The 25,183-nt window shown below is 42.1% G+C and overlaps 1 protein-coding gene across 4 annotated transcripts in view; it reads right to left on the bottom strand.

Moving 5' to 3' along the window:
* Window positions 1-5,108: 5,108 nt before the first annotated feature.
* LOC141264385 (enoyl-CoA hydratase EchA19-like) overlaps window positions 5,109-25,183 on the bottom strand; it is a 111,901-nt gene continuing 91,826 nt past the window's right edge. For all 4 annotated transcript variants that reach the window (XM_073676678.1, XM_073676679.1, XM_073676680.1 and 1 more), the window contains 2 exons: window positions 22,099-22,248; window positions 5,109-6,082 (listed from right to left, as the gene is read on the bottom strand). In XM_073676678.1, the coding sequence (XP_073532779.1) occupies window positions 5,862-6,082; window positions 22,099-22,248 (371 nt within the window). In that variant the 3' untranslated portion in view covers window positions 5,109-5,861. The remainder of the gene's footprint in view (window positions 6,083-22,098; window positions 22,249-25,183) is intronic.

The following is a 25,183-nucleotide window of genomic DNA, read 5'->3' as shown; positions in this document are numbered from 1 at the left end:
ACACAGGGACTTGAGGTGACCAGGCTTGTTGGAGCTCTGCTGCAGTGGAAAAGGGGCTTGCTTTGGATTTTCTAACCAACAAACGTTCCTCCTGAGCAGCTGTCTTGCGGGGTCTGCCGGGCCCGGGCTTGTCAAACACATCTCCAGTCTCTTAAAATATTTTTTTAATTCTTTGTACTTGACGCTGAGACACATTAAAGGTGCCAGCCACCTCTGCAGTGGATCTGGTCTTCAGCCTCTTGATAATCAAGGCTTTAGTCGCAGGGTGGATTTTTGGCATGTTGTCAGAGCTCAAGTTGCAGATCAAGTGAAGGTCTGGAGTGCTGGGTTTCTTTTAATACACACCCACTAATTAACCAATCATTTACTGAGCACTGGTGAGGATGTAAGCTAGGATTGGGTGCATTATATGACCAGGCGACAAAACTTTTGTCTTGCCAAAATCTGACCATTCTGTGTTCATGAAATGATCAATATTTCAGCATTGATGCCAATTTATTTTCTTTACCTAAACCAAATTTGGGAGGGTTTCAGCTTTCAAAAGAGTAATTTATAAAACCAATGGATGAATTTAACATCAGGTTATAAGCTTTTATTTACATAACATGGATAACCGACATAACTTCTCTCAGGGAGTGCAAATATTATTTATAATCTGTGGGGATTATATTGTAATTTTTACTTCTTTATTTCACTTTACAGTTTTTCTTCTAAATTTGTCCTGAGGCTGGATTAACGTTTTCTGTCAACATTACTCCGAGCTAATGGTCATTGTTTCATTGCCATACTTCTGTGACAGATGGTCACCCATGATGTAATTACAACTTCCTAGGTTTCAAACGCAAGTGCCATATGAAAAAAACTACTCTTTCATGTAGGCCCCACTGTTAAACAAACAAACCCCCACTATGAAACGGTTTAGCATTTTGGTGCCAGGGACCCAATAACTTTAGCTACAGCACCTCAAGAAAAAGAGGTTCTGTTCACCAATTCCTTAGCTGCGCATGTTGTGTGTTTGATCTGACCAAGGTCAACAACTATATGAAGTTTGTAGGTTCTCACTTGGGTTGTGTTTTTTTGTGGGTTTTCTTCCAGAATGTAACTTAAATCAGCCATCCTACAATTTCAACTTATCACCTATACATTGGCTAGGCAATAGGTGTCGTAACACTGGGGTCACACATACGCAACAGCTTCTCCATTTAAAGGGAATCTGTCAGCAGGTTTTAGCTATGTAATCTGAAGACCAGGGCCGGCTCCAGGTTTTTCTGGGCCCCGGGCGAAAGAGCCTCAGTGGGCCCCTTTAACACATACCACGATTCATGATGCAGAGATACGGCGGAGAAATATATATATATATATATATATATATATATATATATATAGTACAATGCAAAGATTTCACTTCTTACATTACATGAGTGATATCTATTGTAAATTCCACAATAGCTGAGAAACCGGTGAATCGCTCCACACAGAACACTGGCCCCCATATAAGGCTCCATACGGAATACTGGCCCCCATATAACGCTTCATACGGAATACTGGCCCCCATATAAGGCCCCATACGGAATACTGGCCCCCATATAAGGCCCCATAAGGAATACTGGCCCCCATATAAGGCTCCATAAGGAATACTGACCCCCATATAAGGCTCCATACGGAATACTGGCCCCCATATAAGGCTCCATACGGAATACTGGCCCCCATATAAGGCTCCATACGGAATACTGGCCCCCATATAAGGCTCCATACGGAATACTGGCCCCCATATAAGGCTCCATACGGAATACTGGCCCCCATATAAGGCTCCATACGGAATACTGGCCCCCATATAAGGCCCCATACGGAATACTGGCCCCCATATAAGGCCCCATACGGAATACTGGCCTCCATATAAGGCTCCATACGGAATACTGGCCCCCATATAAGGCGGCATACGGAATACTGGCCCCAATATAAGGCTCCATACGGAATACTGGCCTCCATATAAGGCTCCATACGAAATACTGGCCTCCATATAAGGCTCCATACGGAATACTGGCCCCCATATAAGGCTCCATACAGAATACTGGCCCCCATATAACGCTCCATACAGGATACTGGTCCCCTTATAAAGCTCCATACAGGATACTGGCCCCCATATAATGCTCCATACAGGATACTGGTCCCCTTAGAAAACTCCATACAGGATACTGGCTCCCATATAACGCTCCATACAGGATACTGGCCCCCATATAATGCTGCATGCAGGCTGTTACCCCCCACATAATGCCCCATACAGGCTGTCCCCCCCTTATAATGCTCCATGCAGGCTGTTACCCCCCACATAATGCCCCATACAGGCTGTCCCCCCTTTTAATGCTCCATGCAGGCTGTTACCCCCCACATAATGCCCCATACAGGCTGCCCTCCCTTATAATGCTCCATGCAGGCTGTTCCCCCCACATAATGCACTATGCAGGCTGTCCCCCCCCCTTATAATGCCCCATACAGGCTGTCACCCCCTCTCTCTATAATGCCCCATGCAGGATGTCACCCCCTATCTTTATAATGCCCCATGCAGGATGCCACCCCCCCCCCCTTTATAATGCCCCATGCAGGATGCCACCCCCTCTCTCTTTATAATGCCCCAATGCAGGATGTCACCCCCCCCTCTCTTTATAATGCCCATGCAGGATGCCACCCTCCCTCTCTTTATAATGCCCCATGCAGGATGCCACCCCCCTTCTCTTTATACTGCCCCATGCAGGATGTCACCCCCTATCTTTATAATGCCCCATGCAGGATGTCACCCCCTATCTTTATAATGCCCCATGCAGGATGTCACACCCCCCCTCTTTATAATGCCCCATACAGAATGCCACCCCCCCTTTATAATGCCCCATGCAAGATGTCACCCCCCCCTTTATAATGCCCCATGCAGAATGCCACCCCCCCTCTTTATAATGCCCCATGCAGGATGTCACCCCCCCTTTATAATGCCCCATGCAGAATGCCACCCCCCCTCTTTATAATGCCCCATGCAGGATGTCACCCCCCCCTTTATAATGCCCCATGCAGAATGCCACCCCCCCCTTTATAATGCCCCATGCAGGATGTCACCCCCCCCTCTTTATAATGCCCCATGCAGGATGTCACCCCCCCTCTTTATAATGCCCCATGCAGAATGCCACCGCCCCCTTTATAATGCCCCATGCAGGATGTCACCCCCCCCTCTTTATAATGCTCCATGCAGGATGTCACCCCCCCCCTCTTTATAATGCCCCATGCAGAATGCCACCCCCCCTCTTTATAATGCCCCATGCAGGATGTCACACCCCCCCCCCTCTTTATAATGCCCCATGCCTCCATACATTAAAAAAAAAAAAAATCAAATACTCACCTCCCTCCTTCTCACCTGCTACCTGCTGCCCGCTGCTCGGGTCCGGACTCCAGCGTTGTCGGCGTCTTCCCGCTCAGTGCTCCCTGTGACGGCGCGGTGTAAAGACGTCACCGCACCCTCTGACCTGAGACGTCACAGGGAGTGCGCACCAGGAAGACAGCGGATCTGCGGAGGCACGGGGAGAGGTAAGTATCCGGCTGCCGGGGCCCTGAGCAAGCGGGGGGAAGGGCGGGCGCTGACACCGCTCTCCTCCGCCCATAGCCCAGCGGGGTGAGCGACCGCCAGTGGGCCCCTCTGCCTGCTCAGGGCCCCGGCACTTGCCCGGGTGCTGACGCCGGCCCTGCTGAAGACAACATGCTGTAGGGGTTAAAACACAGATTTTAGGGATGCCTCTCTTATCTAGCTCTGTGCTGTTGTTTACTTGTAATGACTGTTTTAGCACCAGGAGCTTATTATTGCGAGACTAGAGCAGCGCGTGCCTGGTAGTCCGACACACCCCCTCCTGTGATATGCAGCTCACGGTCTATGGATATTGTATATACAGAGCCTGGTGTGGGCGGGGTTAGCTTCCTCAGCACTGCTGCATCGCTAAATCTAAAAACTCTGATTATGTCAGAACGGGTGCACCCAGTAAACTAAGTGATACATCATTGAATTCAGGGTCTCTTTGCCTACATCATGCTGCTTGCAGATGAGGTAGCAGAAACTTGCGGAAAGAGTCCCTTTACATGGAGGACCCAGGATCAATGTTCGCCTTACTAGTTGTGGTGCCAGCAATGGAACCTCCAGCAATTTGACGATTATCACCTATTCAGTAAACAGGCGATAAGTTGTAATTGTGGAATGCGGGACTTTTATGATTTCTGTGTATTGTGCCAAGAAATAATTACTTGCCTGTTCTGTCTTGTGCCGATTTCTTGCTGCTCAAAGTGGTCATATACCACTCCTGCAGGCGATTCCCCTGATTTATTTCACCTGTCATCAACAGTGCAGCTCTTTCTCTGCATATATGCAGAACTTCTTCTTTCATTCTAAAAAACAGAACCTAGTGTAAGGTGGCAGCTGGACAGCTTGTGGACGGTATGTGTCCCCGAGGTGCCAAGCCTCGGTGATTTAGGACCAGGAGAGGCAGGCTCCAGCACACATAGTGCTGAGAGGTGTTTTAATGGGCCCAGATTATGGGTTTGGGTTTTACGAGCAGCTGAAAGAGCTGGATGGGATCAGCTACCCACTTACCTCCAGTCCAGGTCTTGGAATGTTTGATTCAAGGCAGCTGGTGCTGTCTCAGTCCGTCTGTGTGTGCAAGGTGAGGAGGCTTTGTATGTGCTGCTCAGACCTGCTGGAGGCTGAGAGTAAAGGACTGACATTTAAACGGCTGAGCCCGTGCTTTACATGGACTGGTTATTTTCCACTTTTGTTCTGTGATACCTTTTTTGTACCCAGAAGAGGCTGTTTTATTTTGTTAAACCAGACGGTTTATGAACATTTAATAAATCGACCGTTTGGTTGAATCAACGAACTGAATCCTGTGTGTGAACCAGCATCTACCACAGAGCTGATCCCTCACACTAGACAGACTCCTAAATAAGCAATAAAAAAGAAAAAAGGCTGATAAGATTCAGAATATTGTTTCAAAGTTAATTATGAGCCATGTTTTCTGGTAATAATTGTCTTAAAGCGATATAACACTACAAGCATTGGATAGAAGATATGTCAATTACCATTTGATTTTTTGATTTTTTATTTTTCCATCTACAGACAATGGTACTTCAGTTTTGTGTTAACAGATTAGACATTGTACATTTAAAAAAAGCTAAAATTATGTTAAAAGTTAAAGGGAAACTGTCACTAGGTTTCTGCCACCTAATCGGAGAGCAGCATGATGTACGGGCAGAAACCCTGATCCCAACGATGTATCACTTACTGAGCTGCTTGCTGTAGTTTTGATAAAATCACAGTTTTAATCAGCAGGAAATCATCACCATAGAACTAATAAACCTGCTGCTGGGCACTCCTTCAAATTCATGAGTGCAGTATAACCCCACCCCACTACTGATTGGCAGATTTCCGCCTATGCACAGTGTACACAGAAAACTGTCAATTTTTGATTTGGGCGGGGTTATACAGAGCTCAATATTCAGAGAAATGGTAAAATCTGCAGGAGATAAAACAGTGATTTTATTAAAACTACAGTAAACAGCCCAGTTAGTGACACATCGCTGGAATCAGGGTCTCTGCTCCTACATCATGCTGCTCTCAGATGGGGTAGCAAAAACCTGGTTATAGATTACTTTTAATTATACCTCTGTATGACTCCATACAACATAATTGATTCTATAGTATGTTAACAGTCAATATGTCAATTGGTTTTAGAACATTGCTGGTAACATTTTCACATCTTTGGTGACCAGTATTATACATCGATATATATCAAGTAAATGGCTAATGCCTTATCAAGCATCTGAACAGAGCATATCTACAACTTCCCTTTTCTCCCTTCCCCGGCAGTAAATCTGCTTGCGCCAGCAATTGACTCCTCCGCTACAACTTCTGCTCCATGGTTAAATTCAAACTGCATTGCATCCGTGAAGCTCGTGGCATCAAATGTGCTGTAATAGGCAGACGCTCTGTCACTTCGCATGCATTTCTGAGGGAATGCAGAGATCTGTTCTGCTAACTCAATAGCACTCTGAAGGCCTGAAAGTAGCGGAAAATGGGATATTAGTAGTAATAATAATAAAAATAACGCATTATAACAAGGTCAGTCAATAAACAATACTTAATTAGAAAAAGCCAAAAGGCACAAAACTTATGTAGAACACATCTGTTTATGGATTGTTTAAGCCATGAGATGATATTACTGACATGATAAATGATGTATGAACAATATGTCATCCATCAGAGCCTTACACTAGTTTTTTTTCCATGTACACACCCAACCATTTATCAAAAAGACTTGTCACCATCAAGGAATGTGTAGTGTAAGGAACAGATAATCATGCAAAATTTTTAAGCCCATCATATATTTTAGAGTAAAGCTGGCCAAACTCAGCAATATAGGCAGGATTGGCCAACAATCTATTGTGTATGGGGGCCTCCTGACTCGGATAGGTCATTGCTGGATGATTTTCTCCCCAGACTTCATGTGTCAAGGGAGTTAAGGATTCAGCCTATAGAATTTCCACAGTCGATTCCTTTTATTAGGGCAGTGATAAGCCACTGCCTGAAGACTTTGACAGCGGCTCTGTCATAGAGAACATAGGAGCTCTTGGTAGAGCCAAGCGTTCCTGTGTATGAAGAAGTCAGAAAAGACAGATGTCAGCTGAATGATCATCAGAAAGCTATTTATTGTGTATGGCGGTGTTTAGAGTTTGGTCTGGGAGCAAGAGGGAGATATTACAAGAGAAAATTCTGTAAATTCTAATGTTGTTTGAGACCAAGACTAACTCTAAAAACCAAAACTTCTAGATGACCTAAATTAATTTTCCCCGATAAAAATTATGTTATTTTGCTCCTAAAGCTTATGTCTCCATTTTACTCTTCTTAATGTCAGTCTCCACCCGAACATCCTTTAGTTAGCATGACCTGCCAGGAAAAACATGCCAAATGTCATTCTACTTTGCTTACAGTATATTCGGCAAACGGCACTTGATTTTATTAGCATTAGTTTTAAAGATAGCCCATTACCTGCCAAGCAAAACAGTCATATTTTAATTTGAATCAGGGCAACAACATGCCCAGGGTGCAAGGCAGCTGCGCGGAGTCTGTAGAGACATTAGTCACCTCTTGGATGAAATGATGGTCGTTTCGGGAGGTCTGAATAATATTCTGTGCTGTAATATTGTACACTTCATACGTGATCACCTCCCTTGGTTCTCCTTGTATACAAGTTGCGCAGTACACATACAAACACAGACATCATGCAGAAAATGTCTTGGCTCCTAGTTCTGAAACACAGCTCAAATCTACTGTGTAGTGCAAATCATAACAGATTAGCCGCATAGATCCAAATAAGATAGAAAATGGATATTTTCCAGGTTAAAAAGACTAATGCTGCAAATGGTGGAACATCTGGCCGAGCCAAACATATTACAAAACACTGTACATCATATGGAGCCTGTTACCTCCCAAACAATGTAGACTCCCATAATATGTAATCATATATTAATTACCATCTTTTTTTTATCTCCTTTGGCTGAAAAATCCATATGTAACTTGACTCCACTTTTTAAAAGCAGACATAATATGGTACCATTATATCCTTTATTCTAGTACTTGCAGTGTCGTTGTAAGGAAACACTTGCCAACAATGTAGACCGTGCATAGTGGAAAATCAGAATGAAGTGAAAGGGAATGGGCATTAGTTTAAAGCGAATGTGTCACCATGCTTACTGCCAACATTATTCACTAAATCTCTCAGACCTGATGAGAATGGTGTTCTTACTGTGAAAAATCTGCAGCAGCTCTTCTAGTGCTCTCAGTGATAGGCTCCTGCTATGTAGTCCTCAATGGTCATGAGCCACCCCATCATTTATAGGCAGCTTTCAGCGTATGCACAGTGTAGTCAGAAAGCGATCAATCCAATCAGTGGTGCAGGCACGGTAGAGCTCAACATGGAGAGGACTAGCAGAGCTGAACCACATAAATCTGTGATTTTATGAAAATGACCGCAAGAAGCCCAGAAAGGCCAGCTTCAGAGCATGTTTCTTCCAACACTTTTATGGCTCTGTTGAGGCTTCAATTTGAAGCTCTGAAAAAATGGCATTTGGACAAAACCCCTAATGGAGCCATTCACTTTAAAGAGGGAGGCAAAATTACTTTGTACACTGCCTGGCCTCGGTTTCAACAGTTAGGTTTTTTTCAGGTGGCATAAAAGCACGGTCTACCATTCCTGTTGTGCCCACCTAAAAAAAATATACACTACCAAAACAGAGAACAAATGGCAAAACAAATGAGTGTCAGAAATGCAATGTCAACATACCCCATACATGTCACACTCTGGCCCGCAGTTTGGTTATATTTGGCCCACGACACAAGAACCGCCACCCCTATGTGGGGCCTATTATTCTACATGGAGGACTATGTGGGGCCCATTATTCTACATGGAGGACTATGTGGGGCCCATTATTCTGTATGGAGGACTATGTGGGGCCCAGTATTCTGTATAGAGGACTATGTGGGGCCCATTATACTGTATGGAGGACTATGTGGGGCCCATTATTCTACATGGAGGACTATGTGGGGCACATTATTCTACATGGAGGACTATGTGGGGCCCATTATTCTGTATGGAGGACTATGTGGGGCCCAGTATTCTGTATAGAGGACTATGTGGGGCCCATTATACTGTATGGAGGACTATGTGGGGCCCATTATTCTACATGGAGGACTATGTGGGGCCCATTATTCTACATGGAGGACTATGTGGGGCCCATTATTCTGTATGGAGGACTATGTGGGGCCCAGTATTCTGTATGGAGGACTATGTGGGGCCCATTGTTCTAAATGGAGGACTATGTGGGGCCCAGTATTCTGCATGGAGCACTATGTGGGGCCCATTATACTGTATGGAGGACTATGTGGGGCCCATTATTTTACATGGAGGACTATGTGGGGCCCATTATTCTACATGGAGGACTATGTGGAGCCCATTATTCTACATGGAGGACTATGTGGGGCCCAGTATTCTGTATGGGGAACTATGTGGGGCCAAGTATTCTGTATGGAGCGCTATGTGGGGCCCATTATTTTGTATGGAGGACTATGTGGGGCCCATTATTTGTATGGAGGACTATGTGGAGCCCATTATTCTGTAAGGAGGACTATGTGGGACCCACTATTTTGTATGGAGGACTATGTGGGCCCATTATTTTGTATGGAGGACTATGTAGGACCCATTATCTTGTATGCTGGTTGGCCTGCAACTTTGTCCTAAGTTTTTCATTTTGGCCCTCTGTGTGTTTGAGTTTGACATCCCTGGCATAGTCTAACCGAAACACAGCTGGAATCTGGGTCTCTGGTCCTGTTTTACAGTGCTCTCTGAGTGGGAAGTATAAACCTGGTGACTTATTCTCTTTAAACCTTCAAAAGTATTATAGTGTTGGGTTAAAAAATGTCTACTACAAAAGTAAGTACCTTACTTATGATTCTCTAACATGAGCTCAAAGCTACAATGATTAGGATCATGTATTACATGGAATATTACATATCACTTAATATATCTACTGCACATGCTGGCAGATTCCGCAAGTGATCCCATCTGTCCGGCAGCCGGAGCACCAGCAATCGGGGGACCATGCTGCACTATAGGTTTTATTTAAAAAAGAATTTTTAGTAAACATAAAAATTCTTCCTGTTCAAACTTCTGGCTTGTTACATGCGCTTTTTACTTATACAAATATTTGTATTTATGGCTTTCTGTCATAATAGTTACAGTTAAGCCCTCATAGTGAGTTACTGTAGGATTAACAGTACCGTTAACCTTCATAATCATACAAATATCAGATTGATATCCAGAAAACTAGCACAGCATTCTTGTATATCATACACTGCTCATTTGTTTACCTTTCAGAAGGGTGATCCATCCTCGGACTGTATCAGACCAAATTCTGGAACATGTACCTTCTACAGAGTTACACCCTTGTTATTCTAACAGAGATGATTTACTCTGACAATTTATCCAAGAGACCAAAAACTAATGTAACTCAGCAGAGATTTCTCTAAAAATGAGAAACAACTGAGCATTATGGTTGTTGAAAAGTCATTCCATAGTATTCAAAGGTTTTGGGCCATCATAGTTTTAATCACAGGCCAGAGATCAAAGATAAGTGTATTAATTGTTATTTGTGTATCTAATTTTAAGATTAGATTATCTACATCAGAAAATATTTGTGAATCATTCAAAATCATGTAGATGTATGAATGGCTCCTAATACGTGATCTACTGATCCTTCTTACAAGTCAGTGATTTTCACACCATTTTAGCATATAATAAAATATTAAACTGTCAGTATTAACCACCTGCATATATTAATAGTGCAAGCAAATATAATAATCTTTATTATATGTCATCAGAAAAATGATTCATTCTCATCTTATGAGCCTCTTCTTCCCCTCCTCCTAGACTCTTCATTTACTCTGAACAATCTCAGTTAACAGCACACTGAGGGATCAGATTAGATCTAAGGGGAGGAGCAGAGAGAGAAATGATTGTGTAGCTTTTTAGTGTTTTACCTTACCCTGGAGCTTTATTTCACAGCTACACTGCTCAGTACTGCAGTATAATACACTCCATGGTGCTATTGCTTCTCAACATGTGTTGTATAGAGACAGGAGAGCAGGAATGCCTCATGTTTCTATGTACTGAGTATGGGAGATATCATAAAAAGCTAGTCTCCACCCACTAGCTTAGAGACAACAAATATTGAGATAGATCATGTAGAGGCAATAACTGCAGGATATGAGTCACATAATAATCAGGAATTATCAGGTACACGCAACAGTATCACCAGACGCAACAGGTAAGCTTCACAACCACCGTAGGACTTGTCCAGGAAGATAAGAAAGACAATAGATTACTTTTCAGGTTCTTTGTAGAATATTTGGGTACTACGCAAGCTGAGCCTCCCGTAAGATGAGAAAAGCCACCTTTCTTTGATGTTTCTTACATAGCATACTGTAAAGTGGTCACATGATGACTTCTGATGATGTACAAGTACAGCACCAGAACTATAGCCCAGTTGTGATGTGACAAGACACAACATACGTGTAAGTTATATACAGGATGACCCTTGGCAGGATCGATGAAAGGCACAAAAGCCCACATGTAATACCATTAAATTAGTAAGAGGTTCAATTCTCAGCGATTTTCTGTTTAAATCGAAAAACCCTGTAATAATGGACAATCCCTTTAAGGTTATAAGAGTTTAAAAGGTTTCAGTATCTGCCCAAACTGTTGCACGGCTATTATTTATGTTTAACCATTAGCAAATACTTATCAGACCATGTCTCTTCTTCCTTACCTCAGGGGTACGTGCCTTGGATAAAAATGGTACCACAATAAAAACTGTGTCATAAAAGTTAGCTTTATAAGCTAATAGAAATAATATGTTGGAAGACTGTGCTCTCTTTGTAAAACACAACGTATGTATTGAATTTGCTCCAAATTACAGATGGATTTATTAAAGTAGTGGGTAACTACGTAATCAAATCTATGTTCTGCTATTTGACATAAGTAAAATAAAATATTTTACTTTTCTAAAAATATAAAAAGGAACCAGTTTTCATATAATTATTTTAGATATTTATATGATATGATGTCTGCAGCAGTCAAAGATTCCAGGGAAAAATATTATAATGCAGACTTATGAATATTTTTCAACAGTAAGTAAATGGTGTGATGCATTTCACAGAAATAATTCCATCCTAGCACCGAAAACTATGAGTAATACTTGTGTCTGGGCTCCCGAGCAAACACAACTACCATCCATGGCAAAGTGCCAATGCCGATTCTGGGTCACATCCGATAATTCACCTTGTGACCGGAGGTTTGTACTCTTGTCAGGTGAAAGAATAATCATATTTTCACTAGAACCATAGCAATAATAATTGCGTGGATGTGAGTGAGCCAAATGATTTTCACATGGCAAAATAGTTTATTAATAAATGTAACAATGGCTCCAATATGAGTTTTACTCTGAAAATAAAAAAAAAACAATTTTGGAAAATATTACTGAAGTTTGCTCTGTACATGAGGAAAAAGAAATCCTCTTAATCGAGCACTAAAGTCTTTAAATTCTTTAGTGGCAGTGATGAGTCAGAGTATTGACCCGGTCTGGCATGGAACCCAAATGACAAAATTTTTATGTGAAGCTTAGCATGACTTAGGCCAGCTGTTTACAGAATAGCAGACTCTTACATGAGCTTAGAGAAAAGTATTTGTCCACTTAAAAAATCTGCTATGCCCACATTTTTATACTTGTGATCAAGCTACAACGTGAAATGTCAATATACAGTGGCATGTAAAAATTTGGGCACACCTGGTTATAATTACAGTTATTGTGAACAGTTAAGCAAGTTGAAAATGAAATTATCTCTAAATGGCCTAAAGTTAAAGATGACACATTTCCTTTGTATTTTAGGCAAAAAATAAATAAATTATATATACAGTGCCTTGTGAAAGTATTTGCCCCCCTTGAACTTTTCTACCTTTTGCCACATTTCTGGCTTCAAACATAAAGATATAAAATTCTAATTTTGGGGGGAAGAATCAACAACAAGTGGGACACAATCGTGAAGTGGAACGAAATTTATTGGCTATTTTAAACTTTAACAAATTAAAAACTGAAAAGTGGGGTGTGCAATATTATTCGGCCCCCTTGAGTTAATACTTTGTAGCGCCACCTAAATACTTTCACAAGGCACTGTATATATCAGTGGTGAGCAGAAGTTTTGCATTTTTTTTTAGAAGTGTGATTACTTCAGTCTGGTTGTTGTGATGCCATTTCCCTGGTGATGAATTGAAAGTGCATGAAGTTGTCATCATGGAAGACCTTACTTTTAACCAAAATGCTTTTGAATATAGGTATGGTCATTTAATTAAAGAAAACTGACTGCCAAAAGTTTTGCATATACTATTTATTGATCACAACATAGATAGTAATTCATTGCTTACAATGCCATAACTTAGTATTTTGTAGCATAACCTCTCACTTTAATTACTGCACCACACCGATGGGGCATTGAAGCCACTAGGTTGTTCAAGACATCTTGAGGGATCTTGCTCTATTCCATTTGCAAATCTGCAAACAATTCATCTTTCTTGCTATGGGTACAGGCCTTAACTCATCCCAAAGGTGCTCTATAGGATTTACATTTTTCTTTGCAAACCAATTTTTGACTAAATTGGATGTGTGCTTAGTATCATTGTTTTGCTGGAATTTCCATCCCCTGCCTACTTTGGTTTTACCATGTGGCAGCATTACATTCTCCAGTATATCCTTGTACAAGGTAGCTTTCATATTTCCAGCAATTCTATGCAGAGGGACAATGGCAGATGCAGAAAAGCAGCCCCAAACCATGACATTTCCACCACCATGTTTCACTACAGGTATTTGGTACCTTACATCATTACATTTTCAATTTGGGTGGTATATATAGTGCTTGCCGTCACTAGCAAACAGACTGAACTTGGATTAATCCAACCACAAGACCTTAGACCAATCTGTCTCTTTCCTTTGGCTGTGTTCTTTGGCAAACTCAAGTTCCGGTTCTTTGCAGAGATGAAAGGCTTCTTGACTGGAACTCATGCATTCAACCCTACGCACCACAGTTTGACAACTCACTTTAACCCCATATTCTTCGTTCATTTTGTGTGAAATCTGTACAGTACTTTAGTGGATACTGACTTTTTCTCAATAATGTGATCAACTCTGGATGAAGTTTTCCGTGGTCGTCCACTTCTAGGCTTGTCAGTTGTTCCATAACCTTCTTTTTCTTTCTTTAATATACGTGACACTTGAACAACTGAATTCCATAGCTACCTCTTTTTGGCTTTTACCTGACTTCACTCTCAGAATAAGTCCACAGCCCCATTATCAGGATTTGGTCAGTATTTTTTCTCAGGCGTGGGAGCCAAAACCAGGTGAGGAACAATCATAGAAAAGGTATAATAGAAACAAGTGCACCAATTCTGCATTTATCATTGTCAGGGAGATATTAAAAATCTGAACCATTTCTCCCAAACCCCTCCCCACCCCTCCCTGATCTACCATTTGTCACAAGAGAAGAGCTGACAGTCCAGCATCTGTCTCTGCAAATTATCACCTACAGCAGAAGTGACTTGGAAACAAATGCTGGCCCAGAAGGTGCTAGAACCTAATTAAAACGTGAGGGTCTTTCTCCCCTAGCAGAGGCAGAGGATGATTAGACACCGGCTTGCGATAAATTTACGTGTAGCTGTTGAAGCTTGGTTCCCAGGACAAAAAGGGAATTTAATAGAGGGTCCCAGGATGCCCGGCACCGATACAAAATATGGAATAGCTCAATTTCCATAATTCTGATAATAAGGGGACCCATATTTGTAGTGGCAGTGTCAGCCAAGGAACAAGATGCTTATTTTTTCATAGCCATAAGCCCCTCCGGGGAGCAATAGCGCAAGAGCACCACAATAACGGATTACAAGTACGCCATGTGTGGTCTCTAAATGAAGGTAAAATCATAATAGAAAATATGGTATCACTTTTGGGCTTCTGGGATCAACCAGTGATAAGTTATCCCAAAAAACAGATATCTTAAATAAAATGTGCAGGCTACAGTCTAGCCCCGTGATGTCAGCACATGAGGTGTGTGGGAAGATTTCCCCTTAGGCATAAAAGAGTCCACGGAGGATAGATAAGCGTTCTTTGCTGGGAGTATATATTTAACATAGCAACGAATCCTGTTCGATAACAGTCAAAGCGGAGTGTCTCCCCACCACCTATATTGAATCGCCTCTGCGAACGTATAGTAAGTTTCTTCTTTTATCCTGTTTTATTTATGTAACTGCATATGTATTGTATTGTCCCCTTTTGTAAAATCTTGTATATTTTTCATAACACTGCCTCCCTTTTGGATTAAATATAAAATTTAATAGTTCTGTTTCTTTTGTCCTGTAATCGTTCCCTCCTCCGAAGCCATACACGCTACCAGAACGCAGGAGTCTACCCAGGCCTGTATATTTCAAATCTGGACTGTGGTGGCAGAAAATAATAATAATTGGGCTATCGTAAAGCTGACCGTACGGGGGGCGTATACACATATTCCATGCGTTGGAATCCGGAGGTGTGACGCCATACGCTCACTGGCCGCTTGCCGATACTTACGTAATGAGTAGTCGGGATTGTGTGCGCATGTATCCCTGAAGAAATCCTGACAGTGACGGCAAAGGCGAGATATTGCGTGATCTTCCCGGTGTTGTCTCTGTAGAACCGTGACAATCACCCAATCCTGGCTTTGTTTTCCACTCCTGAGAAAAATACTGATCACTTACTAAACACTGATAATGGGGCCGTGGCCTAATAAGCTTCTTGACATCTGGTGATAAATTTGTCTTTGTCATGTTTCAAACTAAAAACAGACATCTAAAAAAAATAAAAATGTTGAAAACGAACACATAAAGGGATAAAACTACGTCATACCCATTTTTCATCCATATACAGTTATATGAAAAAGTTTGGGCACCCCTACTAATCTTAAGCTTAATGTTTTATAAAAATTGGTGTTTTTGCAACAGCTATTTCAGTTTGATATATGTAATAACTGTTGGACACAGTAATGTTTCTGCCTTGAAATGAGGTTTATTGTACTAACAGAAAATGTGCAATCTGCATTCAAACAAAATTTGCCAGGTGCACAAGTATGGGCACCTCACCAGAAAAGTGACATTAATATTTAGTAGATCCTCCTTTTGCAAAAATAACAGCCTCTAGTCACTTCCTGTAGCTTTTAATGATTTCCTGGATCCTGGATGAAGGTATTTTTGACCATTCCTCTTTACAAAACAATTCCAGTTCAGTTAAGTTTGATGGTCGCCGAGCATGGACAGCCCTCTTCAAATGATCCCACAGATGTTCAATGATATTCAGGTCTGGGGACTGGGATGGCCATTCCAGAGCATTGTAATTGTTCCTCTGCATGAATGCCTGAGTAGATTTGGAGCGGTGTTTTGGATCATTGTCTTGCTGAAAGATCCATCCCCTGCGTAACTTCAACTTTGTCATTGATTCTTGAACATTATTGTCAAGAATCTGCTGATACTGAGTGGAATCCATGCGTCCCTCAACTTTAACAAAGTTGGCATTTGCCACACAGCCCCAAAGCATGATGGAACCTCCACCAAATTTTACTGTGGGTAGCAAGTGTTTTTCTTGGAATGCTGTGTTTTTTTGCCGCCATGCATAACGCCTTTTTGTATGACCAAACTCAATCTTGGTTTCATCAGTCCACAGGACCTTCTTCCAAAAGGAAATTGGCTTCTCCACATGTGCTTTTGCATACCTCAGCCGACTCTGTTTGTGGCGTGCTTGCAGAAATGGCTTCTTTCGCATCACTCTCCCATACAGCTTCTCCTTGTGCAAAGTGCGTTGTATAGTTGACCGATGCACAGTGACACCATCTGCAGCAAGTTGATGCTGCAGCTCTCTGGAGGTGGTCTGAGGATTGTCTTTGACTGATCTCACCATTCTTCTTCTCTGCCTTTCTGGTGTTTTTCTTGGCCTGCCACTTCTGGCCTTAACAAGAACGGTCCCTGTGTTCTTCCATTTCCTTACTATGTTCCTCACAGTGGAAACTGACAGGTTAAATCTCTGAGACAGCTTTTTGTATCCTTCCCCTGAACAACTATGTTGAATAATCTTTGTTTTCAGATCATTTGGCAGTTGTTTTGAGGAGCCCATGATGGCACTCTTCAGAGGAAATTCAAACCGGAGAACAACTTGCAAGTGGCCACTTTAAGTAGCTTTTCTCATGATTGCATACACCTGGCTATGAAGTTCAAAGCTCAATGAGGTTACAAAACCAAAAAAGTGCTTTAGTAAGTCATTAGAAAGTAGGTAGGAGTATTTAAAACAAGAAAATGATAAGGGTGCCCATACTTATGCACCTGTCAAATTTTGTTTGAATGCAGATTGCACATTTTCTGTTAGTACAATAAACCTCATTTCAAGGCAGAAACATTACTGTGTCCAACAGTTATTACATATATCAAACTGAAATAGCTGTTGCAAAAACACCAATTTTTATAAAACAATAAGCTTAAGATTAATAGGGGTGCCCAAACTTTTTCATATAACTGTAGGTGACAACCATTTGCTTCCGGTTTACTAAAATCACCAGGAAAATGGCATCACAACAACCAGACATAAGTATTCACACTTTAAAAAAAATGCAAAACTTTGGGTCACCACTATATATATTACATTTTAAAAATTACAAAAAGGAAATCATACCTATACAAAAGTTTGGGCACCCTGCATGGTTAGTACCTAGTAGCACCCCCTTTTGAAAGTATCACAGCTTGTGAACACTTTTTGTAGCTATACAAGAGTCTTTTGATTCTTTTTTAAGGGGTTTTCATCCATTCTTTCTTGGAAAATTCTTCCAGTTCTGTGAGATTCCTTGGTCGTCTTGCATGCATTGCTACTTTGAGATCTAGCCACAGATTTTCAATGATGTTCAGATCAGGGGACTGTGAGGGCCATTGTAAAACCTTCAACTTGCGCCTTTTGAGGTCATCTATTGTGGATTTTGATGTGTGATTAGCATCACTATCCATTTGTAGAAACTATCCTCTTTTCAACTTCAGCTTTTTTTCAGATGGTGTTATGCTTGCATCAAGAATTTGTTGAAATTTCATTGAATCCAACCCCAAAGCATGATTGATCCACCCCCATGCTTAATGGTTGGCAATATGTTCTTTTCCTGAAATTCTGTGCCCTTTTTCTCCACAAATGTCTGTGATCATTGTGGCCAAAGAGTTCTATTTTAACAGTTCACATGACTTGTTTCCAAATGCATCAGGCTTGTTTAGATGTTCTTTTGCATACTTCTGATGCTGAATTTTATGGTGAGGACGCAGGAGAGGTTTTCTTCTGATGACTCTTCTATGAAGGCCATATTTGTGCAGGTGTCTCTGAACAGTAGAACAATGTACCACAACTCCAGAGTCTGCTACATCTTTCTGGAGGTATTTTACAGTCAAGCGGGAGTTCTGATTTGCCTCTCTGGCAATCCTACAAGCAGCTCTCACTGAAATATTGTGATATAGTATTTGCATTTTTTGCCAGGGTTTGGCTATGTGCGCACAATCAGGATTTGAAGCAGAAATTTCCTGTGCGTTTTCGCATCACCTTGGCAGGAAAAACGCATTTTTGATGCGTTTTTTGAAGCGTTTTTGTACATCAATGAATGCTTTTTGGAGCTAAATAAAAGTTATTTAGTGGCACATTGCTTAAACCCCTGGATTACTGTCAGAACTGTCAGTATATAATTTAAATGATTAAAGAATGTGTCTGTTGTATTTCAAATAAAGTGTTTACTCTGTGTCTGTTTATTTAACTTTTTACTTTACTTTAATTAGGTTTGGTCATGAAAATGTCTGATTGGTGATGACAAGGTGTCAAACAAAAGAGCTAGGTGTCAGCTAATCCCATTCACCCAATCTTCATTAGCATTTCTATTCACGTAATTTATGCGGCAGTTGTGAGCTGGTATTTTTAGCCTGGGAAGGTGCCATTTGCAAACATGGTCCCTGGCCATTATTAACAGCTCACAGCTGTTTCATTAGCTGCTACGTCCCCCCGATCAGCACTCAGCAGCGATTTGGACGCAGCATATTTTTGTTGCGTCCAAAATGCTGTGTTCTAATGCCGCACTTTTGTTGTCGGTACATCTGAATCCACCGCATATAATGACACTTCAAATCGGTCAAAATCCGCAGCAGAGACTAGCTGTCCACTACAGAAATTGACATGCTGAGGGTGAGTATGGGTACGTGGCTACAGTCAGGAGCCGCTGCAGGTTTGACGCTGCGTGTTTATACAGCGTCAAACCCGCAGCGTCCAGATGTTACAGCATAGTGGTTAGGATCTCTACAAATCCCATGTCCACTATGCGTGCATTAGAGGCTGCGAATCACCCGTGGACACTGACATGCAGCGCGTCTTTCAGGACCGCAGCATGTCAAATTCTCTTGCGGAGTCGCTAGTGTCTGCCACAGAAATTTGACCACTAGACTGTATTGAATGCGGTAAATCCGCATGGTCTAGTGAACACATGTGGATTTACCTGTGTTCAATAGAATGCAACGCTTTGGACACAGCAGAAAATATGCGTCCAAAGCGCTGCAATGTCCGGATCGTGGGCACAGAGCAAAAAATGTAAAAAAAAAATGGAGTGGGCTACAGCGTCATTTTTATAACCACCAGAGGGAAAGCCGACCGCTGGGGGCTGATATTAGTAGCCGCGGAAGGGGCCATTAGCCAACAAAGTTCCTTGGCTATTAATATCAGCCCACAGCTGTTTGTTTAGCCTTTACTGGCTAGATTACAGGGGGACCCCAGAAAAAAATTGACGTGGTTTCCCCTATAAAATCTAACCAGCAAACGCTAAACAGCCAGCTGCGGGCTGATATTAGTAGCTAGGGAAGGGGCCATGGATACTAGCCCCCACCGCGGCTATTAATATCACCCCTCAGCAGTCCCAGAAATGGCACATCCATAAGATGCACCAAATCTGGCGCTTAGCCTCCACTCTTCCCACTGCCCTGTAGCGGTGGCGAGTGAGGTAATGGGGTTGGGGCTCACGTCAGCCTTGTATTGGCGGCTGACGTGAAGCCCAGGTTAGTAATGGAGGGCGTTTATAAGACACCCCCATTACTAACTGCGTAGTAAAATGGTTGCCGCTTTTTCAATAAAAGACATGGCCAGAAAAAAGCATTTTAAATAAAAAACAAATGGTTCTACAATTTTTTTTTTATTACCCTCTCAGTCCCCGAATTCCTCGATCTCCTGAAAAAAAAGTAAAATAACAAACAACCATATCCCTCACCTGTCCGCCGTCAACGACATAGTCCACAGTCACTGCCAACGAGTGTCCCACGGCGATCTGGGTCACTTCTACAGCAATAACTCATCACACAATCACTCATCATTGATCACTCAATCACTGATGTCACTGCTGTAGAAGCCAGCAATGTACATTGATAGGGGTGTAAAATCACCCTTGTCAGTGTACAAGCTGCTGCAGTGAGGTCACTGGGGTTGATCAGCTGATCAGCCCCGGTGAACTTACCACCATGGGAGCATTCTTCAGAATGAGCATCAGCTGATTGGTCACGTGACCAATCAGCTGATCAGTGACGTCACCGCGGGTCCTGGCAGCTCAGTACATTGCTGGGAGCGAGCGCGCTCCCGCAGTGTACCATCGGATCGCCGCCGGGTACCAGGAGGACACCGGACAGGTGAGTATAAAGGTTTTTTTTTTTTACTTTTTTGTTTTACCGAGGGCACGTGGGCTGGGCAGAGCAGACTACTGCTCCTCACAGCCACACCGCTCTCGTTGCTATCAGTGTGAGCAGCGGTCAGATAAGAGGAGTTGTAGTCCTCCTCTCCCAACCCGGGTACCACCTGCACCGCGTTTCCAGCGCGAATTCCCGCCCATTGGCTTTAATTGAAACACAGAAAATCCGCAAGTATAGATATTATACCTGCGGGTTTGCTGCCGTTCAATGAAAGTCAATGGGCTCGAATTTGCGGCGGAAACGCCCGAACAATGGCCATGCTGTGTTTTATTCCGCAATGGTAATCTTGAGTGGAAATTTCCACATCATGTGCACAGCACATCAGAATTACCATTGCTACAGCTGGCAGACCTATTAACAAGCGTTTTCGCAGCGTTTCTGTGGTGGGAAAACCGCTGCGAAAACGCATCAAAAACGCTTCGTGTGGACTTAACCTTAGATGATTTGTCACAACTCGAGTTGGATTTGCACATCCTATTCTACCGGCCAAGAAAGTGGCTTGCGGCCATTGCATGGGAGCAGGAGTACCGCCTCTTACCTCTCGACATTTGTGGCTCTTCTTTTGAGTAAATGGAATAGCTCAATATCACATGTGCATCATGCCGCAAGGATGACGCAGCGCCCACCTGGATAATCAAATGAAGAGCCGCGAATGTTGACAAGTAAGAGACAGTACCTCTGACAGTACTGATGTGGCTAATGGAATGGGCTATGTGAATCGATTCACACCAACTCTAGCCTGGTCACAAACTGATCTAGAAAACAGCATGTATTGGGCTGAAGTCTATTGTGTTACAAATAGGCTGCAACATATGCAGCAATATACAAAAGCCTAGCCAAACTGTTAATATGGTTACTATTTTGAGATGTTATAAAAGGTAAGTATTTGACACTTTAGCCATATTCAGCTATGTTGCAGATTTTACATATTTTGTGGAGTGGTGTACTATGTTCTTTTGCAGATATTTTGATAAATGAATCCAAATTTGCACAACTGTGGCATTTGTCACTTTGCCATTGAGTTCTATCGTAAAATATGGAACGGCTTCATAGTGGAAAACGCCTGAAGAAGGGTTCATTCACTTATTTTAAGCGCTTGGCGTTATTGAAAACCTGAAGCTAAAAACGAATCAAAAGGCTGAATGTATGAACAACAATGTAATTTTTGAATATAAATAAATAGGAAGTCTTTCAATCATTTCTTGCCCGTTTTTTGGTTTTTGAAGTGGACACACTCCAAAACACTCTATAGCCCAGATGGCATGAGAACGTCAAAAATTGCAACATTTTAGTGCAGCGTCGATATGGGCCAAATGTAGAGACTTTTCAAAGCTTTTTAAGTCAGAATATTGGTGTAAAAGCATTGATGAATCAGGCCCTGGGTGGATGTACCCTTACAATCTCCATGTTATATTGGTCTCTACTCTCTCTGTTGCATCCATAATATAAGAGAGCACAGAGTCACCCATCACTCATCCAATTGTTATTTCCAGGTTTAAATGAGCCACATCACACATACTCAAAGTAATCTTTGACATTTCAGCTCTCAGGGTAAATTAATAATCCATATCCAGGTATTGTTTTAAACCTGATTCTGTTTAACTTGCATGCGATGAGATACTATATTTTTTTTTTTGCTTAGGGCATCAACACTTACCCTGCCCATCAGGAACCACCCGATTAGCAAGTCCAAAAGCATATGCTTCTTGGGCATTTACTGGCCTCCCTGTAAGAATGAGATCCAGAGCTCTGGAAAGCCCAATTAACTGTGGCAATCTCACTGTTCCGCCATCAATTAGTGGGACACCTGCAGAAATACAACACAATCTCCATTAACAGAGGAATAAAAGGTTAAAAGGGATAGTCTCATCTCCAAGATACTATTCCAATATGTAGTAGGTGTAATAATAATATTAACAAAAAATTAGAAAAGCAGTATTGTTCTATTGATTACCCATGTCGCTTACCCCATGTGCAGGGCATTGCAGTAGCTTAGGCATTCATGGTTAAAGCCACTAACTGTCACTGTGTGAGTGGCCGTAACCATGGATATCTAAGCTACTGCAATGCCCTGAACATGGGGCAAGTGACATATAGTGGGTAAAATAAGTATTTGATACACTGCAGATTTTGCAAGTTTTCCCACCTACAAAGAATAGAGAGGTTTGAATTTTATTGCATTAAATAAGTATTTGATCACCTAACAACCAGCAAGAATTCTGTCTCTCACAAACCTGTAAGTTTTTCTTTAAGAAGCCCTCCTACGCTACACTCATTTCCTATATTCATTGCAACTGTTCGAACTGGCTACCTGTATAAAAGACATCTGTCCACACAATCAATCAAAATCCAATCTCTCCACCATGGCCAAGACCAAAGAGCTGTCTAAGGACACCAGGAACAACATTGTAGACCTGCACAAGGCAGGAATGGGCTACAGGACAATGGGCAAGCAGCTTGGTGAGAAGGCAACAACTGTTGGCACAATTATTAGAGAATGGAAGAAACACAAGATGACTGTCAATCTTTCTAGGTCTGGGTCTCCATGCAAGATCTCGCCTCGTGGGGTAAGGATGATTCTGAGAAAGGTCAAGAATCAGCCCAGAACTACACGGGAGGACCTGGTCAATGAACTGAAGAGAGATGGGAGCACAGTCTCAAACATTACAGTTTGCAACACACTACGCCGTGATGGATTAAAATCCTGCAGGGCACGCAATGTCCACCTGCTCACGCTAGCACATGTCCAGGCCCATTTGAAGTTCGCAAATGACGATCTGGGTGATCCAGAGGCATGGGAGAAAGTCACGTGGTCAGATCAGACCAAAATATAACTTTTTGGTATCAACTTCACTCGCTGTGTTTGGAGAAAGAAGAAGGATGAGTACAACCCCAAGAACACCGTCCAAACCGTGAAGCATAGTGGGGAAAATATCATACTTTGGGGGTGCTTCTCTGCAAAGGGGACAGGACGACTGCACCGTATTGAAGGGAGGATGGATGGGGTCATGTATCGCGAGATTTAAGTCAACAACCTCCTTCATTCAGCAAGAGCATTGAAGATGGGTCGTGGCTGGGTCTTTCAGCATAAAACGAAACACACAGCCAGGACAACTAAGGGGTGGCTCCATAAGAAGCATTTCAAGGTCCTGGAGTGGCCTAGCCAGTCTTCAGACCTGAACCCAATAGAAAATCTGTATGAAGGAGTGGGCCAAAATCCCTTCTGCAGTGTGGGCAAACTTGGTCAAGAACTACAGGAAACGACTGACCTCTGTAATTGCAAACAAAGGTTTCTATATCAAATATTAAGAGATTGGTTTTCTATTGTATCAAATGCTTATTTCATGCAATAAAATGCAAATTAATTATGTAAAACTCATACAATGTGATTTTCTGGACTCTGTCTCTCACACTTGAAGTGTACCTAGGATAAAAATTACAGACCTCTCCATCCTTTTTTGTTGGTAAAACTTGCAAAATTAGCAGTGTATCAAATACTTATTTTCCCAACTCTAGCTAATCAGAAGAACTATACTACATTTCCTATTGGAGGTATTTGCTAATATTATTATTACACCTACTATATATTGGGATAGGATCTTGGAGATGGGAATACCCCTTTAACTTCCCAGAAAGAGTTTTTTTCATGAGTTTTTGACACTGCGTATTTTCACTAAGCAAAAAACACATTCGTTATTTATTATGCTTACTTACATAGAGCCATCATATTCCACAGTGCTTTACAGACATCATCATCACTGTCCCCATTGGGGCTCACAATCTAAACTCCCTATCAATATGTCTTTGGAGTGTGGGAGGAAACCTGAGAATCCGGAGGAAACCCACGCAAACATGGAGAGAACAAACTTCTTGCAGATGTTGTCCTTGGCAGCATTTGAATCCAGGACCCCAGCGCTGCAAGGCCAGATGGGATTTATAGAAATTTGATGCCCACTGTACAAGTTTGAAATCTGCATGTCAATTTTTCTTCAGAGTGCTCTGAGTTTTTTGTGCTGATTTTCCTCTTATTCTATGTTCCCACGTGGCGTTTTTTTTTTTATGCATTTTTTATGCAGATTTTCAGCTGCGTTTACAGTACCAGCAAAGTCTAGGAGATTTCAGAAATCTTATGCACACAGCTTGGGTTTTTTTCCTGACTGTTTTGTCAAAGAGCTACATTTTTACAAAATGCAGCACGTCACCTCTTTCAGCATTTTTCACCCATAGAAAGCAATGAGTAGTGGAAAAAACGCTGAAAAAACGCAGGTATCAGGTTTTGCTGCGTTTTTGGTGTAAGAACCTGAGGAAGTTGACTTAGGTTATTTTTTTGGCACTAAACTTTATCAGCATGCACAAGAGACAAATGAACACTGACAAAACCGCAGTATAAACCGCACCAAAAAGGCAGCAAAAAACACAGCAAAATCTCAGGAAAACCGGCTTTTTTGGCTATGTGCCCACGATGCAGAAATGCTCTGGATTTTTCCTGAGCGTTTCTGCATCTCCCTGGCAGAAAAAAACGCACGCAGATTGTACATGCGGATTGTACATGCATCTTTCCTGCCAGGGACATGCGGATGTGAAGCGTTCTTCACTTGCATTTCCGCATGCGGGTTGACAAGCGCTTTCCAAGCGATTTTAGCATCACTTGGAAAGTGCTTGACAACTTGGTCACACTATATAAATCCATGCAAACGGCATGGATTTATATAGTGTGACCGTAAAGAATGGTAAAAAATAAA

The sequence above is a fragment of the Phyllobates terribilis genome, unplaced genomic scaffold (assembly GCF_046119375.1).
Source record: "Phyllobates terribilis strain yellow unplaced genomic scaffold, ASM4611937v1 Scaffold_4__5_contigs__length_816908805, whole genome shotgun sequence".
NCBI classification, from domain to species: domain Eukaryota; kingdom Metazoa; phylum Chordata; class Amphibia; order Anura; family Dendrobatidae; genus Phyllobates; species Phyllobates terribilis.
The sequence above is the reverse complement of the archived record's forward strand: the minus strand, read 5'-3'. Positions and strand labels throughout refer to the sequence as shown.